At 38.1% G+C, this 17,965-nt stretch overlaps 1 protein-coding gene across 3 annotated transcripts; it reads right to left on the reverse strand.

Moving 5' to 3' along the window:
* Nucleotides 1-2,049: 2,049 nt before the first annotated feature.
* LOC131649242 (serine/threonine-protein kinase ATR-like) lies at nt 2,050-16,349 on the reverse strand. Of its 3 annotated transcripts, none has more exons than XM_058919006.1 (16): nt 16,001-16,349; nt 15,765-15,904; nt 15,571-15,683; nt 14,393-14,691; nt 14,155-14,279; nt 13,835-13,979; nt 13,128-13,706; nt 12,975-13,050; nt 12,258-12,573; nt 10,525-11,778; nt 6,453-9,783; nt 5,740-6,309; nt 3,782-4,405; nt 3,192-3,386; nt 2,696-2,908; nt 2,050-2,613 (listed from the first exon to the last, which is right to left on the reverse strand). In XM_058919006.1, exons 1-15 carry the CDS (start codon nt 16,178-16,180, stop codon nt 2,741-2,743), a joined length of 8,115 nt encoding a protein of 2,704 aa, XP_058774989.1. In that variant the 5' UTR covers nt 16,181-16,349; the 3' UTR covers nt 2,050-2,613; nt 2,696-2,740. The 3 variants fall into 3 exon arrangements, with proteins under 3 accessions (XP_058774989.1, XP_058774988.1, XP_058774987.1); XM_058919005.1 differs by having other exon boundaries at nt 2,050-2,623; XM_058919004.1 differs by having other exon boundaries at nt 2,052-2,554.
* Nucleotides 16,350-17,965: the final 1,616 nt, after the last annotated feature.

The following is a 17,965-nucleotide window of genomic DNA, read 5'->3' on the forward strand; positions in this document are numbered from 1 at the left end:
CTTTCCCCTAACTCTTATGATGTTTCTATTATTTCCAACTTTCAAGAGGTCTCTCGGTTTGTAGAGCAATTTAAACTCTGACATACATATGTTAGGCGCTCCCCGCCAATTCTCGACAATGATCTGCCACCTCAACCTATTCTCTAACCAACACAAAGATCCACAAGAGAGTCTCACCCCCATATAGGTATGGTTCTTGGCATACTTCTTTTACTGCCACTTTATTTGGTATATCTGTTCCTACATGTTATTCATAAGCAATTAAAGATCATGTTGGGTGAAAGCAATGCAAGATGAACTACAGATTCTTCAAGATGATTTTACTTAGGACATTGTCTCTTGTCCACCTAGTGTGAAGTCCATAGGTTCCAAATGGGTGTATTCTATGAAGCTAAATTCTTATGGCTCTCTCAATCGTTACAATGCGTATTTGGTCGCTTTAGGCAACAAACAAGAATATGAGATAGACTATGATGAGATGTTTGCTCTTATAGCCAAGATGACTACCATCAGAACAATACTTTCCATTGTTGCCTCTACAGGTTGGTCCCTTCACCAAATGGATGTGAAGAATGATTTACTTCACAGGGACCTTGAAGAAAATATTTACATGACTTATCCTCAAGGTTTATTTTCATCCTTTTCAGGTGTTTGCAAGCTCAAACACTCCTTATATGGTCTGCGACAAGCTCCTTGGGCATAGTATGAAAATTTTCGATCCACCCTTCTTTGATCTTCTTTTACTCAAAGTCAATATGACCCCTCATTGTTCATCCATCGCACGACTTCTGGAATCGTGCTCCTTATTTATGCTGATGACATGGTCATTACTGGTTCTGATCAAGTGGCCATACAACAACTTCAAGCCTCGCTTCAGATGAAAGATTTGGGTTGTCTTTATTATTCTTGGATCTTGAGGTTCATTCTGATTCCAATGGTATTTTTCTTCATCGGCACAAGTATATTGCATGTCTGGTCTCCTTGGCAGGGCTCTAATATGCTGCCCCGGTGGATACTCCTATTGAGATCAATGTCAAATATCATCGTGATGAGGGTGATCTTTTGCCCGATCTTCTTTTATATCGTCAACTAGTGGGAATCCTTAATTATCTAACAATTTCTCGCCCTGACATCTCATTTGTAGTCCAACAAGTTAGTCAATTTATGCACATTCTTCGACACCTTCATTTGGTTGTTGTATGTCGCATCATTCGTTACTTGAAAGGTAGCTCTCACTGTGGCCTCTTCTTTCCTATTGGATCTCCCTTAATTTGGCCGGCTATAGCAATGTTGATTGGGCAGGTTGTATTGATACTCAATGATCTGACACCGCTTGGTGCATGTTTCTTGGTTCTGTATTAATTTCTTGGGAAAAAAAAACAAGCACGAGTCTCCAAGTCCTCCACTGAATCTCAATATCGAGATATGTCAACAGCATGTTCAAAAATTATCTGGCTTCGTGGTCTTTTAACTAAGTTTGGTTTCTCTCAACAAACAACAACACCTCTCTATGCTGACAATACTAGTGTTATTCAAATTAATGTCAATCCAATTTTTCACGAATGGACTAAATATATTCAGGTGGATTGCCATTCTATCCGAGAAGCCTTTGAGAAACACACTATATCTCTTCCGCATGTTACCTCACAACTTCAGCTTGCCGATATATTCACCAAGGCATTTTTTCGTCCTCAACATCAATTTCTCGTAAGCAAATTGGTGTTGCTTGACCAACCACATCAATTTGAGGGGATGTTAATAAAGAAATTTGATATTATTAGTTTCCTATTATATTTTGTATAACTTCGAAATTCAAATCAAAATATATTTGTAATTAGTAGTAATAATTATGAAATCATTTGTAATTACTAAGGCTGTACTATATATGGAGGAATAGATAATCAGAAAAGCATCAACACATAATTTGTTTTGACAAAAAAATCATACAGGTGGGATGGAGGCTACTGATAATTGATCAATCTAGCTAGCCTTATTCTCTTAAAAATGGAAATTCCTTAAATTCTTGATGTGAAGATGATGATTACCTGTTAGCTTAACAGCGTTCCTTACTTTTTACAAGTTGAATATTTACTTCCTTGGATGACACTAATTAGATGTTAAGGACATGAAATTTTGATATAGTGCCAGCCAATTATGGGATTTAGCTCTTTTTTGTTTCCCCAAAGAAGAAAAATGAAATGACGCAGGTAAATATCCTTATGTCAAATTGATATGCAATGGAATATATGTATGTAGCTATCCACATGTCATAGTTTATCAATTACCAACGCAAACTAGGATTCATATACAAAAAGCTGTTCGCAGTTACCCTAAAGAATATACATTATAATGGCAGCTCTAAAACTTGCTTCCATAGAGAGCATCCACGGCTACAACTATGTGGCGTCAAGCTTCATTCAGCAGCTGCATCATGACTGAGAATCTCCATTTTTCCAAACACGCGCTTAGTTCAACCCCATGACAAGGACAACATTTCTGCTTAAAAGCTCTACTTTATGCATTCAGCTCCCAATTCTCCCACAGTCCAAGATTCCTTTTCACCAAAATGATAACAGCTTAATCCATTTATTTCTTAGCTTTCGGCTTGTATCTCTGAATCTCTCTTATGTTAAAAAAACATAAATCACATTTAGGGATTGCACAGAAGATAGAAATGAAATTAATAACAGCATACCTGTCAGAATCAATATGTGAAGATCTTCTCGGCCCATTCAAATCTTCAGAGCCAAGGCATCCACCATATATACATCTTTCCTAGATTCTTGTGAGAGACTGCTTCAGCAATTAGCCTACGAGCTTGACCTTCTACAGCTAGAGGTAATGAAGGTGCAGCTCCAACACCAACAACCACTCCTTCTAACCTTGCCTCAATATTACTAATGGCTCGCTGATAAATAAATTCCATATAAAATTATTACAACAATTATTTAATTGCCCAGTCTTTCGCAGACTATAACAACGGAAATAATTGTATACTTATAGGAATATACGATAAACAACACACACTGAAATTTTTTAAATTGTTTTAATATAAACTATTCCTAATGAAATAATTATGATCCTTATAGTTGATCTCATTCGGTGAAAAAAAAAACCTAGTTGTCATTGTATCCCCAATGAAAAAAAAAACAATTTTCGGATGCAGCTGATTAAATGCAAAATATCAAAACCTGTGCGTGTGGATTCTGAACTTCTACGCCGCTGGACCTCTGAGTTTTTGTCCATTCCACAAGAGGATCGTGGATAAAAGTTTCAAGCACGCTCATGAGAGTCTCCCTGTGTGTCCTCAATACAGAAAGTGTGATTTCGCAAACCCTCAAGAAGATACCCTCATATCCTGTGATGCCTAAGCCATCAATCATGTTCTGTAGGTTTTAATGCAAAATCAATGAGAACCAAGAGTCCAACATTCATACACATGAGAACAAAAAAATCAGGCATCAGGTGTGATAAAGTGTACCAGCGTGAAGTATTAAAAAATGGTATTTTAACAAATGAGTGCAAGTGCATGATTTCCATTGCTAGTAGAAATAAGATAATTGATAATAGCATGGAGACCATTAGAAATATATGTCAGTTAGTATTTGGACTTTTCTGTCATCTCTGTAATCATATATTAAACATAACCATAACTCAAAATCTTCATTTTTTTCTTCTCTTTATAAAATTAAATAATTTCAACTACATGTCTCCTCAAAGGAAAAGATAAAATGAAATATGGCAGATTTGCACTTATTTTCCAATTATGAACCTCTCTTACCTGTGTTAGTCTGAAAGGAACAAGCTCGGGTTTCTCCAATTGCAAACCTTTGTCAAATAAGCAACTGAAATCAACGTGAACACAGTCACCGCTGGTAGAATCAAAAAGAATGTTTTCACCATGCCGGTCACCGAGTCCCACAATATGCCCAACCATGGACCAAACAGCAGTCGTGTGAGCATAAGCAACACGTGCCCTGAACCACGCAGCAGGCTCAGAAAATGTTGTCAAGAACCATTTGTGGAAAACAGGAGGAAACATCGGAAGTATTTTGTCCCTCAGCATCTCATCCTCCGGCACTTTACCTTGGCATTGATCATAAATTCGCTTTATTTGAGGATTTGTTTTCCGCTGATCAAACTTTCCACAAGTAATATATATGTCTTGAAGAATTTGTCGAAGCCCACGAGTGTGGGGTACCCACTCTACCAGACCACAGTCCTCTGTCAGAGGAATCACAGCAAATGTACGAATATATAGCTTCCTTCTACGGCTCTCAGGATATTTGGATAAAAGTCGGTTAAAAATGGCTGTGAACTCCATCATGCGGGCATCTTTGCGGAGGTCGTCCTTGGGTTTGCATAGGAACGGGCGCTCAATACCGTCACTTCCCAGTAGAACAATCTGAAATACAAAGGCATTCATTGAGAAGATGGTACATAGAATGACACAGAACAGTAGACAACAGTGGTATTGCATTTAGTTAACTTCTACTGAAAGTTCCTTAGACTTGCCAGTATCTCAAGCTCTTAACAAAATAATTTGATATGAAAAATTATTTACCCCCATCAAGTACAGAATGGTCTGACCGTTGGAGTTGGCACTTTGACCTTTGCAATGAGAATGAAAATATAAGGCCGCATAAACTTTAAGTGAAATGCAACCCTTACAAAAACTGAGCATATTTTTTCTAAAAGTTGGGTGCTTACATAATGGCACATCGTCCTGATCCGCACAGCTCTAACATGCAAACAAGCATCTCTATTCAGCGACCACATAACATATTAATAATACTCTCAGAATTTATGGGTTGGGCCTAACTCATCCCTACAAAACTGGCTTGTAGGGTGAGGATTGTCCCCACTTATAAACACAACACAGGTGATATCTCTAAGCAATGTGGGACTAAATCAACCCCTTCAAAGCTAACACAATGAAGGTGTTAGGGGCTGCAATGAAGGCGAGCCAAAGTGCCGCAATTAAGGCGTAGGGGCGGAGGGCGGACCGCGATTAAGACAGAAAGTCCAACACATCCTCTCACGCTTGGGCCTCAATGAGGCCAAAGCGTGTACGATGCGGGAAGCCCAACAATGGATCTAGGATAGGCTGTGATACCATCTCAGAATTTATGGATTGAGCCTAACTCATCCCTACAAAACTGGTTTGTAGGGTGAGGATTGTCCCCATTTATAAACACAACACATGCCATATCTCTAAGCAATGTGGGACTAAATCAACCCCTTCAAAGCTAACACAATGAAGGTGTTAGGGGCTGCAATGAAGGCAAGCAAAAGTGCCGCAATTAAGGCGACTAGGGGTTGACTGTAATTAAGACGGAAAGTACAACAAATACTTATACATCTAGCTCCATTTTCTGAGTAGAGTCAAGTCTACTTCTCATGTTATCCACTACCATAATAATTGTTTCTAATGGAATAGATTTCCCTCTGGGATGATATATTCATCCTTTCGTGAAACTTCAGAACTTGAAGATAAACATGTGCATTTGGAGATTACCCATCCAACTACTAATGTACATAAGCAAAGAATGTTCCTAATTATAAACAATAACAATATTGTAACCAGGTCTTATGAGTTATGATGCTTACTCATTTTAAATTATGTAGGAACCAAAAATGTTGTACCACACCATGCACGTAAACAAAAATTAACTGCCTACTCAAAAATCACAGATAAACTACGCAGAGATATTAAGGGAAAATTCAGTAATAACATACTTTCTTAGGGCGCTGAAGAGATGATAGAATTTCTGCCTCGTCGGCAATGCCTGATATAGTAGGAAGATCTGTGGCAGAAAATATATTAGACATAAGTGAATTACCCAGATTCCCATCATATGATGGCAGATTTACGGTGAGAGATTGTTGAATTGGCATTATAATTTCCAGGGGCATCATCCTCTTCAGAGCACTAAATTCAGTTGAGAGATTAATTGTCTTTGCTCTTGACTGACCAGCATGGAAGCATAACTTGATCAAATGATCAACCAAGCTAGCAAATTGAACAAATAAACTGCTAGCATTACTTCCTGAGTTGAAACCATTACGTGCAGCATGTATGATTTCAGCTGCTGCTTCACGCCTTGAAGGAACAGTAGATTTCGAAACTGCAGCCATAATCCATAGGCCCTGTTGTGGATACTGTATGAGAACAGAGGTAATGATATCTTTGACTAGTCTAACAATCTTTCCATTTTGATGGCAAATTCTTGAAACCAATTGAGGTAGCACGGTCAACCAATGGTATGGTGGTAAATCCTTCAAACAGCCTCTCATAACACTCAGTGCCTACCAGAGCAAAAGACAAAACAGTAATTACTCTAAACATAAACGGCAATGAACAAAAAGAATATCTATGTTTAATAAAATATCAAAAGATATGTGTGTATTGAAAACAGAAAACAGAGAGAGAGGAAAAGTTTTATACCCACCTTTTTATGCACATCCTCTAAATCCTCTTGTGACGCACTTCTTAGATACTTGCTTCCAAAGTCAAACCAGAGGGTTAATAACCTTGGAAGTGCCCGAAATAGGTTCTTGTTTCCTTTGTGAAGTCCTCTTGCATAAAATAACAGCACGTCGGGAATATAAAACCACCAACGCCTCTCATTATTCAATTTTGAAGAGCCAACAGCAGTTGCCAAAGGAGCTCGTCTAGGGCCAAGCTCTGAATTCTCCTCTTGGCGTTTCCTGGCATCACAAAGCACTTCATCACAATACTTAGCCATATAGAAGTATCCTTCTTCCCATTTAGGCTGCAGTTCCCTCACCCTGGTATAAAGACTTATTATATCTTCTTTCTGTTTCTGCCCAGTGTAATGAGTCCATCTTGAATACAGAAGAAGGGTCTTTGCAATGTCTTTGTGTTCATTTGGAGCTTGACTTTCACAAATAATAGGTGGGGGATTGAGTGGTACAAGGGAAAGGCTTGTAATAGATGAAATTGCAGCAGCGCCTAAGACCTCAACAGGCATGTTCAACAGAGACTGTTGTAGTACTGCAATGGCACCATCAGACCGCCGAGTGCTCCAGAGGAGCTTTGCTTTTTCCATGTGGACATTAGGTGCACCGGACGCCTGGGCTTCTAAAACTGCTCTGTTGGCTGTTTCATAATGACCAGCCAAGCGACATAGTTTTGAATATTGAAGCCAGCAATTGCCAACTTGAGCACCAAGACCACTTGCACCAAAAATCAATCTCCTGAAAGCCAAGAGTGGCTCCCTAGCCCAGAGTGATGATTGTGTAATTCTAAGTCGATTCTCCCAGTTGTCCACTAATTTAGAGAAAGCTGGATCATCTAAATGAAATGATTTCTCTAAAAAAGAGTCATCTCCCATAAGAGAATGAAAGTCCTCCAACTCCCGGAGAAAGTGAAGTTTTACAACAAATGGATAGGCCCGCGTATAAGAATCCATTCCTGCAGCAGCTAGGGAAGCAATTAGTGACTGCTTGGTTAAAGCAATTTTCTCCGCAACTGAGAAGTGATCGCTCTTCATCATTGCTTGGAGAATCTTTGCGACATTCAAGTCAAATGAAGCATTACTTTCCGAGCTACTGCAAACTAAACTGTCATCTTCAGCTCCACTAAGGTACTCATCCATCAAATCCCACCTTCCAAGCCTCCAAGCAGCCTGCACACCATGCATACACCATGTTTTCTTGTACTGAGGAATCCTAGAAACTAAACCATCAACATGAGTGACCATGGCCTGAAGGTGGCACATGTTTAGTAAGCAGTTAAGGACATCCGAATGCCTCTGAACTGAGGTAGGTTCCATCTGCAAAGCTTGTTCACAAGAAGTTAAAACATCGGCCCAGTTACCAGCCTTTTTGTTCATTAAAAGCTGATCTTGTAACCTCAAAGATTTACTTAAACATGACAAGCCAGATAGTCCATCAGGCTCATCCAAACAGCTGTATATTTCCATAAGATGCGAGACATCTTCATCCTCGAAGATGCCACTCCTCTCGGCAGCAGGGTTGAAAGTGCCAGACTTTTCCCTTACATGGGACTCAGAGTACATCAACGACCTTGCATAAGCCTGACATCTAAAGGAAGCCCTAGCAAGAGTCACCTTTGGAATCGCGGATAGAAGCTCTGAAACATATTTACATTGTACAATGAGTTGGTCCTGACCTGTCAAGGAAACTGGGCTTTGATCCTTTGACTTTTGTTGCTTAGAAATAGATGATTGAGAAAGGGAAAGAGCAAGTTCTTGTTCAACATCGTCCACCCACTGTCCAAGATTATCAAGAAGATTGAACACAGATTGAATACAAACTTCACTTTGACCACCACTGAATCCATGAACTGAAGCTCCACTGTTCTCTGACGCAACCGCATCAAGAACAGATAGGATTTCCTGTGTTATGCTGTGGCGTGCCTCCTGAGTGCCATGACAGACAACATTAAGAACCAAGTACGGAAGCAAATATATTGCTGTTTGCATATCGTGGCGTACAATACCTCGACAAGCATTAAAGATGCTTGCACGAGATTCAGTAGCATGCACAGTCAGTTTTCTTATCCATTTGAAAATCCATCTTCTAAATGACATAGATGGGTCGTAAATAGGGCCAGCAGATGTTGAATCAGCTACTTTAGGAAGCTGAAGCCTAGATGTTAAGCATGGGGCTATTATGTCTTTCACATAATTAGAAAACCTATCCCATAATTTCTGGCCCCTATTATTCATCTGATTACCACTATTTGTTGTCTTGATTTTAGTTGAAGCATTCTCATCCAGTGATGCCTCACAACCAGCAAACTTTAGCAACTCCTGTATAGCCAATGCAGCAGAGTCTTGGATAACAGTATCAGGTGCAGATCTAAATGCCCGAGCTAAATGTTTGTGGATCAGCTCAAATATGAGGTCATCATCGGAGCATTGAATTTTGAAACGTTGACATGAAAAACCTTTTACCTTAGCAGGGTCAGCAGCACCAAGGGCCCCAAGACAATCAGCACAGACCAATTTCAACCGCTGCCCAACTGTGGTCCTTGATTCTTCTGCACATCCTCTTAATAAGGATGTGATCAGAGAGCTCAAAACATCCAAGTCTGTACCAGCTTCGGCAATGACTAGATCTGCAATATCCTTCCATCTCAAGTTCAGAAGCTTGCGAAGCTCACATGCTACCATGTACCTCACATTTAAGTTCTCGTGATTTAAGCCATCAACCACGTCGCGTAGTTGATCCTTCAAAGCCATTGTCCCACGAGCACTCTCAATTGCATGGTTCACTTGCATCAAAGCAGGTATACTGGGAAGCGGGGGGAACTCAGATATATTCTGCTTTAGGATAACCCTATTCTTAAAAACAAGTTCTTCTAAAATTTTTACCACTTTGTCCAAATGTTTTGAGGGATTTTCTTTGTCTCTTTCCAAGAAGGGAAGAAGAGAAGCAAAAACTTGAGAAATTATATGTTTAATGCTCGATGGTGAAACTTTAGCCAATTGCTTTATGAAAAAATGCAAGACAGATAGCCCATCCATTTGCAGTGATTCTTTATCAATAGCATACAAGAGAAGCACCATCAGTTTTGGCACATAAGTATTAAGATGAGAACCCATCATTCTAATTAGCATCTCAATTCGTTTTAATGCTTGTTTACGAAGCAAGAAATCATCTGAATGGAGCATTTTTCTGTCTATGCTATTCAGAAGTCTGACAAAATGACTCCTCAAAAAGCCTGGTAGATCTTCTGCACCAGTGAGAACTTCAGCAATGCCTTTAATCATCTGAGGCACTCTAGCTAATCTGTCAACAAACAAAAGAATAAGTGGGAATGCAATACAAGGCTCATGTACTCTTAGTTAGAAATATAAAATTAAAACCATGTTTGTCTCTTCAACTAAAAGCTTGAACTTTGGGATAATTGGTTCAACACTCATTACATGGTATCAAAGCATCCATATCCAAATTTTATACAACTCGATCCTTGCTCACCCCATTCTTCCAATAAAAGGTTGAATTTGAAGTATCGGGTTGGAGAGTCTATGTGTTGTCTGTCCTTCAAACAGAAAGACCTCTCACTTGAGAGGGAGTATTTAAAACAGATAAAAAGAACTATTCACATGTCATAATCCAACGACAAATGCTCTTAGACTGTTGGTTCGTGACACTCTTAATTACCATTACTTTTCTTTTTAGAACTCCGTTACTAAAAGTATGAAATCTTCTTTTTGCTTATGATTGAAGTTTATAGGAGTATCATGAAAGAAATTAGCATGCTGAACTTACTATAATTGCTAATCAATGATGAGCGAATAAATACAATCAAATCAAATAATAAAAATTGCAAATGATAATTATAATAATAATATAATATAACCCTTAATATAGCTAAATCTGAGGCAACTGCAACATTGTTTCCGAAACAAACACGTGAATTCCAAATATTAGTACCCAGGTTAGATAGTTGTCAACCACAATGTGATCAACAAAGTGCGCCCAGGAAAGAAAAAAAGTGCAATCCAGTTTCAGAAATCATCATGTTACCTTTGGCTTATCTCATTTGAATCACCAGCATCTGTAAAGCATACAAGTTCATCTAAAAGAGCTGGTAAAGCAGCTTCAAATATTTCCTTCTTGTCAGAACCAATATTTTCTTGGTAAAACTGCACAGCAGAAATTAGCTGTTGTTCATCTGTTTGATGAAGAGCAAAAGCAAGCACATTTGGAAGCCAATTAACAATCAGAAGCACCATATCAGTCTTCACACACTTGGCCAACTCATGTAAGGTGCCAACTGCTTGACGATTATACTGCTGTGACACCACAAGCTTTGGAAGAACAGAAGGAATCATTTTCTCGACAAACTCTTCAGTCTCAACACCAAAAACAGCTTCTGCAAATTCCCTCACTAAATCTGGGCGGCTAGCAAGTCTCTCAGAGAGATAATCATACAGTTCATTACGAATATGAGCATCTTTAGAAAGAATTAGTTCAAGACCTCCTTTAAGATGGAAATGACAAGATTTGTGTATTAATCTTGACGCATTCATTCTCACAGTTAAATGTACGCTATCAAGCTGATCAACCAACAGTATAAGAGAAGATAAGAACAGTTTGCTACCTATATCAACAGAAACCATTATTTCTGCTGTAGATTCCATTAAAGTCTCAAATATAAGTGGATTATCGGCTACTATAATGGCTTGTTTAACTGTATCCAAGAATTTTTGCTCCTTGCTTTTGCCTGTATCTCCGGCAAATATTAAACTCAAAATATGATCATCCATAAAGGAACTAATATGATTGCAAAATGCATCTCTCAATTCCTTGCTCCTATTAGTCAATAGATATTCTACACACTTTATCCATTCAAGCCTTGTATTGTGCAGAATATCAGGGGCACCGTGTGCAAGGATGCGATGAATCATTTTCACACAGGAAATCTGGACATCTTCTGATGACTCATCAAAAAGAAGGTCAAAAAATAAAGATTGCAGCAGCATGAAACTACTGTCTAAACTAACTTGTGCATCTGCTCCGCACATATCAGATCGAAGAATGATGGGAGGATACCGCTCATTTTGATTGCGAATAAATTTTTTATCGCATTTTGAACAGCTGAAACCTTGCAGTAAATGATCTATTGTCCAACTTGATCTTCCACCTTTCCCCTTTAGAAATAACTTGCACTCGTTCCTAGGAAGACCAGATACAGCTCGTCTGCATCCATAAAGACATGACAATAGGCCAAGAGATATGGGAAAAAGTTTCTTAACCTCTTTATCTGTTCTTAAGTACCTGCATATTGTATAGAGAGAAGTAAAACAACTAGAAGACTTGTCTCTCCATTTAGAGAGAAACAACTTTCTCCACATACTTCGATGCAACCCAGAAACTTACAAAGAACTAACCCATTACTGGGGGAAAAAAAAATTCTTAACGATAAAGGACATATAAATTTGAAACTGTGAAAACTGCTTAAAACCAAATCATTAATAAGGGAAACTCACTTGAGGAAAAAGATTTTATCATTTCAAAGTTTGTAGCTCACAAGCTGAATCCAACTGGACTAAATAATATCAAATAGCAAGTTCAATGCGCATGCGTGATGATTTTTTAACAGAAAATTTATCCTAGGATATAAATCCAACAGTTCAAAGGAAAGAAAATGACTTATAAAGAATATAATCATATGCCTAATTCAAAATAACCAAAAGAAAAGTTTAAAAAGATGTTATAGAAATCTGTATGCTAAAATATCCAGGCGTTATGCTTACTCCATCCTTTTAAAGACAGAAGGTGATACATCAAGACCAGACCACAAAACCATCAGTGGCAAAGAAATAGCTGCTTCAGTCCTGACTTCTTCAGCTTCATCATGAAGACCCAAATCCAAAACATCAAGAACTACTTCACTGCTTAAGCTTGGACCTAACTTTGATAATACTTGAAGAGCAAGGCATTTAGTTTTCCATGGCAATTGATTATCAATATCAAGGAGCGTATGAGTCCAGGGAAGTTTAAGCACTACAAGCATAAGGTCTACATGGCAATTCCCATCTTGTAATGGGTTGTTCTCTTTGAAAGAGGCACCTGAAAGAAGTAACGAGTGACACAGATCAGGAGCATGAAATAGCAGACACCAAAATCATGAAGTAAAAGTAAATTATAGGATATATCAAGAAAGATCAGTTAAATGCCTATATTTCCAAATCATTATGATTTTCTGTTTAAGACATAAATGGCAGCAGGTGAGAGAGGCTAAAAAAGATTGTTCATTTACAAAAAATTGTTCTTGCCAAAATCCAAAGAATCCAATTTTGACCATTGAGAGAATGATCAGAATGCTAACAGTCCTTATAATTTACTTTCCACCAAAGAAAATCAGACACAAAATAATGTAATCACCTATAGAAATAGGTAAAAGATTTTTATGCTAAGGAAAAAGTAGATGTTGATTCACAAAATCAGTTAAGGTCAAGCCCAAAGCTTACTTTGCAAAAGCAATACACTGTGAATTCCTTCTAGATAGGTGGAGATATCTACAGTAAGTGTATTCCCTTGTTTCACCTATAAAGATAGACAACTTAGTTTAATGGAAAATAAATAAATTATGTAATAGGAATTTGCAACTTTTACCTACCTACCTGCTCAGCTATCCAAGGAAGCCATGCAAGCATCTGCTTAAAGATTCTAATAGACAGATCGCTTTCTGGATAAATAGAGAAAGCTATGCATAGAACGCTAAGTGCAGATAAAGCAATATCTGACCTCAATAAACCAGGTTCAGCAGCAGGAGCATTTAATGATTGAACAAATGATAGGAGAGACTTATTCATATGGTTAGCATAATCTTCTACTCTTTGGCAAGTAACTATACAACTATATTTGCATTCCACCTCAATACTGGCATCTGTAACATCAATTTCTTTACTTAATTTTTGGCGTTTATTCTTAAAATTATCAATATCCTGAATGGACCTCTTTTGGCCATGTCCCGTGCTTTCAATTGACTTGTTTTCATTTGATAAAAGGGCTCCATTCTTATTGTTTCCTTGGATTCCCCCAACAAGATGTGGATCAAGGGTAGATACAGCTACTTGAAAGCACTCTATCAAAGGCAAACATGGTTCCGGATGATAGAGCACAGATATGAGAAGCTCTGGCTTCCAGATATGAGGAGAACAAACTTGAGCAATTCTAGCATAAGCACTGCATAGTGCAGCCTGCAAAAAGAATACTATAAGTCCTCTTGATCAATTCCCTTCTTCAAATATATAAAATTGTAGAAACTGGGGTAAAAATTCTATAGTTATCTAAGTTGTTCTAACAAAAAGTGAGTATCAATGTTAACCTTAAGTTGCTGGCTCTTGGTTCTCCACACTGATCCAAAGAATACACCCACTAAATCAGCAGCTGTTAACCTGACAATGTCTTCTGGACAGCTAGAGTAGAGGGTATTGAGGCAAACTCCCAACGATAAATCATAAGTCAAGTTTCTGCAGGTGAGCTCCATCTTAACTTAATGTTGTACATTTTTAAAAGACTTTGGAAAACAATATTTACTTTGTTTTGTATACATACTTTTTTTTCCAAAACATCATAATGCAATATAAGTAAAAATCTAATCAAAAGGCCATTCATATGACATGAAAAAAGAGAACATATCCAAACCTGAAAAAAGGAAGCCCCTCCTTGTCCAAATTCAAGATGATAATTATTGAGTGGATTAAACTCTCATAAGGAATTATATCATAGTTTGTCACCGTCGCAATGATGTGCACAAAGTCAAAGCATGCCTTCCAGGAATATTTAAATTGTCAGACAATTGGTATCATTTCTCATAAAGAAAAGTATGAGTACAGTAAGGTGGAAATACTTTAATGTAAAATTTTCATCAACCATCACCCACCATATGCAGATCAGAATCCCCAAAGCATAAAAGAGAACATGCGGAAGAGACAAACGAAGCATGGATCAATCCTTCAACATAGAGTGTTCCTTCAGTTAGATATTTACTAATTAGCTTCAAAATCCAAGTTGCAAAAGGTTGCCACCTGCTTTTGCTACTCAGATCAATCAATAAACCACAACCATCAACGGGTTTATTGGTTGGTGGAAGATCTTCAACTCCGGAGAAGGATTCAGAAAAACACTTAATCGTCACCTTAGAGGGTCCATTCATAGAAAGTGAAGCCACGTGTAAAACATCTAACAACATGAAAACAAAACCAAGACAGTTACTAACAGAAACACCAGTTTCCAAAATAAGTCATCTTATATAAGGCTGAAGTTAGCACCAAAAATAAGACCCTAATTGGATAAACAGCTTAATTGCGCTTATAACATTAGCACTCATCATGTAAATGCTTAAATATAAGTTATTTCTATAACAAAAAATAAACTAAAGCCAAACCGTTTTCATATAAACTCATAGTCAAATTGTTCATTCAATTTCTTAAAAGTTTTTCCTTTTGAGCAAATTTCTCAAAAAGTTCAAAAATTACTTTTTTTCAAGATAAAATTTCTATTTCTTGATTCCTTAACAACTGTCATAAATGTTAGCAAGATCCTACCTGTAAGTAAGTGTATGTTTGGTTTTGCATTTGGAGCATTTAGAATTGATTCTGGATATGTAGAATTGATTTTAACATGTTCTGTCGTTCTCGGGTAGAAATGATTAAGCTTTCTAAAATTGATTCTACTTGAAACTATGATTTTTAGCTTTAGATTCTAAATGTGATTACACAAAATATTTACTGTTCAACTCAACTCAGTTTTGCAACAATTTATCCAAACATAAATCACTTTCCCTTCAACTCACTATTAGCCAGAATCAATTTTATCGAATCAACTCAAAATCAATTTTCTTCGCCGCAGAACCAAACACAGGTGTTTTCATAAGCTATCTCATAGAACTTATTGAAAAAAGTTAAAAACAACTTTTGAAAATATCATAACATGTTTCCATAAGTTCTCCCTACCACCTACCACTCCAATGCAGAAGTTAATGTGAGCCGATAAACTGAAATAAATCAACATAAAGAGACTCCAATGCACTATTATACTACTACTACTACTAGTTAGTACCTTGAATGAGAAACATGGAATCAACGAAGAACTGTCTATAAGAATCTCGCGCACCAGATCGAAGTAAGGATAAAAGTGAACCGATAGCTTCAAAGAATACATCATGACGAGATCTGAAAGAAAGTAATAGCAGAAATGAGAAAGAGAATAGACTGAAAAGCTTTAAAATACAAATAAGGAACAAGAAAAGAGACCTAAAAATAGGATCAGCGAAAAACGGTAGTAAACGAGCAATGATAGGTAAAATAGCGGTGGCTTGGCCGTGGTAAAACACTCCGGGGAAGTTTATCGCCGTGCGAGAGATGAGTTTCACTACGGCAATCACTTCTCTATTGTTACCTGCAAATTAAGGAGATTAATGTTAATTAAGATGATTAAATTAAGATGATCAACTAATGAGATTGATTAACGGTGAAGAAGAGAAGATTAGGTTACCGGAGGAAGAAGGAGGAACGTAAGCGTGGAGGAGATTGGGGAGGACGGTGCGGAACCTGAGCTCCAAAACGTCGTCGTCTGCGGGGTTGTTTGGGGAGGGAGAAGAGGAGGAAGAAGATGCTGCTATGCGTTCTCGGAGTTCGTGTACTAAGCTAGATAGGTTTGCTTTCGCCATTTTCGGTTACTGTGATGATGGTGAATTGGTGGCGACGGGGATGGTTCGTTTTTTCGTCTTTTAATCTTTCCCTCCTAAAATGGTTTCGACACTTTTACGGTTTTCAATTCAATTTTATTTCCTTTTACTCACTCAGACTGACCAATTGCTGAACATGGCCCTCCTAGACTCAATGGCAAAAAAATTACATCATTTTCTTTTAATAAAATAATAAAAGATTTCTTTTAGCAGACAATATTATAGACAATTGGGGAGTGGTGGGTCAAATGGTTGGCGGCAGGGATGATCCGATTTGAATTATGGTTAATAATTTGGATTGGAGATCAAAACCTTTTAAGGTTTTGAATGCGTGGTTTGAAAATAAAGACTTCTTATCATTTGTGGAGAATGAATGGTTGTGTTCGAGGGTTTAAGGGAGGTCGGATTTCGTGTTGAAAGAGAAACTCAGGTTGCTGAAGGTGTCTCTAAGGAGATGGAATGCGGAGGTGTTTGGTAAGTTGGATTTAGTGATAGATGGAGAGAGAATCAAGATCAATGAGGCCGATGATTTGTTGGGGTTTGTGGGGATGACGTTATCAGAGAAGTGGTGGCTAAGAGAAGTGTGAGTATGAAAAAGATGTGGTTAGGTATGCGCATTAAGGAGAACGTTCTGCATCAGAAATCCAGATTGAAGTGGGACTCCGAGGGGGATTCTAACAGCAGGTTTTTTCACTCTATAATGAAGGAAAGACGAAACTATATAGGATTGTTAGTCTCTTCTCGTGGATTGCTGGAAACGGTGGTTGATGTTAAAAAGGAGGTTAGAAGAAATTTTAGCGACAAGTTCGAGGAACCAAACGTCTGCAGACCGTTATTAGAAGGCATACATTTTAACACGTTATCGACGGAGCTTAGTGGGTTTCTTGAAGCGACATTTACGAAAGAGGAGGTGAAGGAGGTTGTTGGGGTTGTGAAGGATCCAAAAGCCGGGGGCCGGACTGGTATAACTTCTTTTTCATCCGTAAGTGATGGCACCTTCTTAAGGAGGATTTCATGAGGCTGTTAAACGATTTCCATAGAACAGGAGTTCTATCAAAAGCTATTACATTTTCTTTTCTCACTTTGATTCCGAAATTGTTGAATCCTTTAGGGCTTGATGACTTTAGGCCAATTTGCCTAGTCGGTAGTTTGTACAAGCTTGTTTCAAAGCTGCTACCGGCTAGATTAAAAAAGGTATTGGATGGGTTGGTTTCTCTGTGCCAAAGTGCATTCGTTTTGGGAAGGCAAATTATGGAGGGAGTCCTTATTGCAAACGAGGTTGTGGACTTGGTTATTAAGGAAAAGAAGGAATGTTTGTTTTTCAAAGTAGATTTCGAGAAGGCGTGCGATAAGGTGAGTTGTAATTATTTAAAATATGTTATGGTTAGGATGGGATTCAGGGATACGTGGATGAAATGCATGGAGGTGACCGTGTTTTGTAGTTATATGTCTCTTATGGTCAACAGGAATCCGACTGAGGAGTTTCAAGTCGGGAGAGGGATGAGGCAAGGCGACCCGTTATCTCCTTTCTTGTTTGTTTTGGTAGCAAAGGGTTTAGCTGGTTTGGTGGGAAAGGCGAAGGAATTTGGGGAGTTCTCTGGTTTTAACGTGAAGGGTATTTGTTTGGTTGACATTTTGCAGTTAGCGGATAATACGCTTTTGGTGGATAACGGAGGATGGAAACATGTTTGGGATCTTAAGTCAGTTCTTATAGGATTCAAACTTGTTTCGAGTTTGGGTGCTAATTTTCATAAGAGTAAGATAATT

Source organism: Vicia villosa, linkage group LG2, assembly GCF_029867415.1.
Source record: "Vicia villosa cultivar HV-30 ecotype Madison, WI linkage group LG2, Vvil1.0, whole genome shotgun sequence".
Taxonomy (NCBI): domain Eukaryota; kingdom Viridiplantae; phylum Streptophyta; class Magnoliopsida; order Fabales; family Fabaceae; genus Vicia; species Vicia villosa.

Coding starts and splice junctions, on each gene's coding strand:
- LOC131649242 (XM_058919006.1), bottom strand. CDS start 16,180: ATGGCGAAAGCAAACCTATCTAGCTTAGTACACGAACTCCGAGAACGC. Junction 13,051..13,127: donor TTCCTTGGATAGCTGAGCAG/GTAGGTAGGTAA, acceptor CTATCTTTATAG/GTGAAACAAGGGAATACACT. Junction 3,387..3,781: donor TTCCTTTCAGACTAACACAG/GTAAGAGAGGTT, acceptor TAAAACCTACAG/AACATGATTGATGGCTTAGG.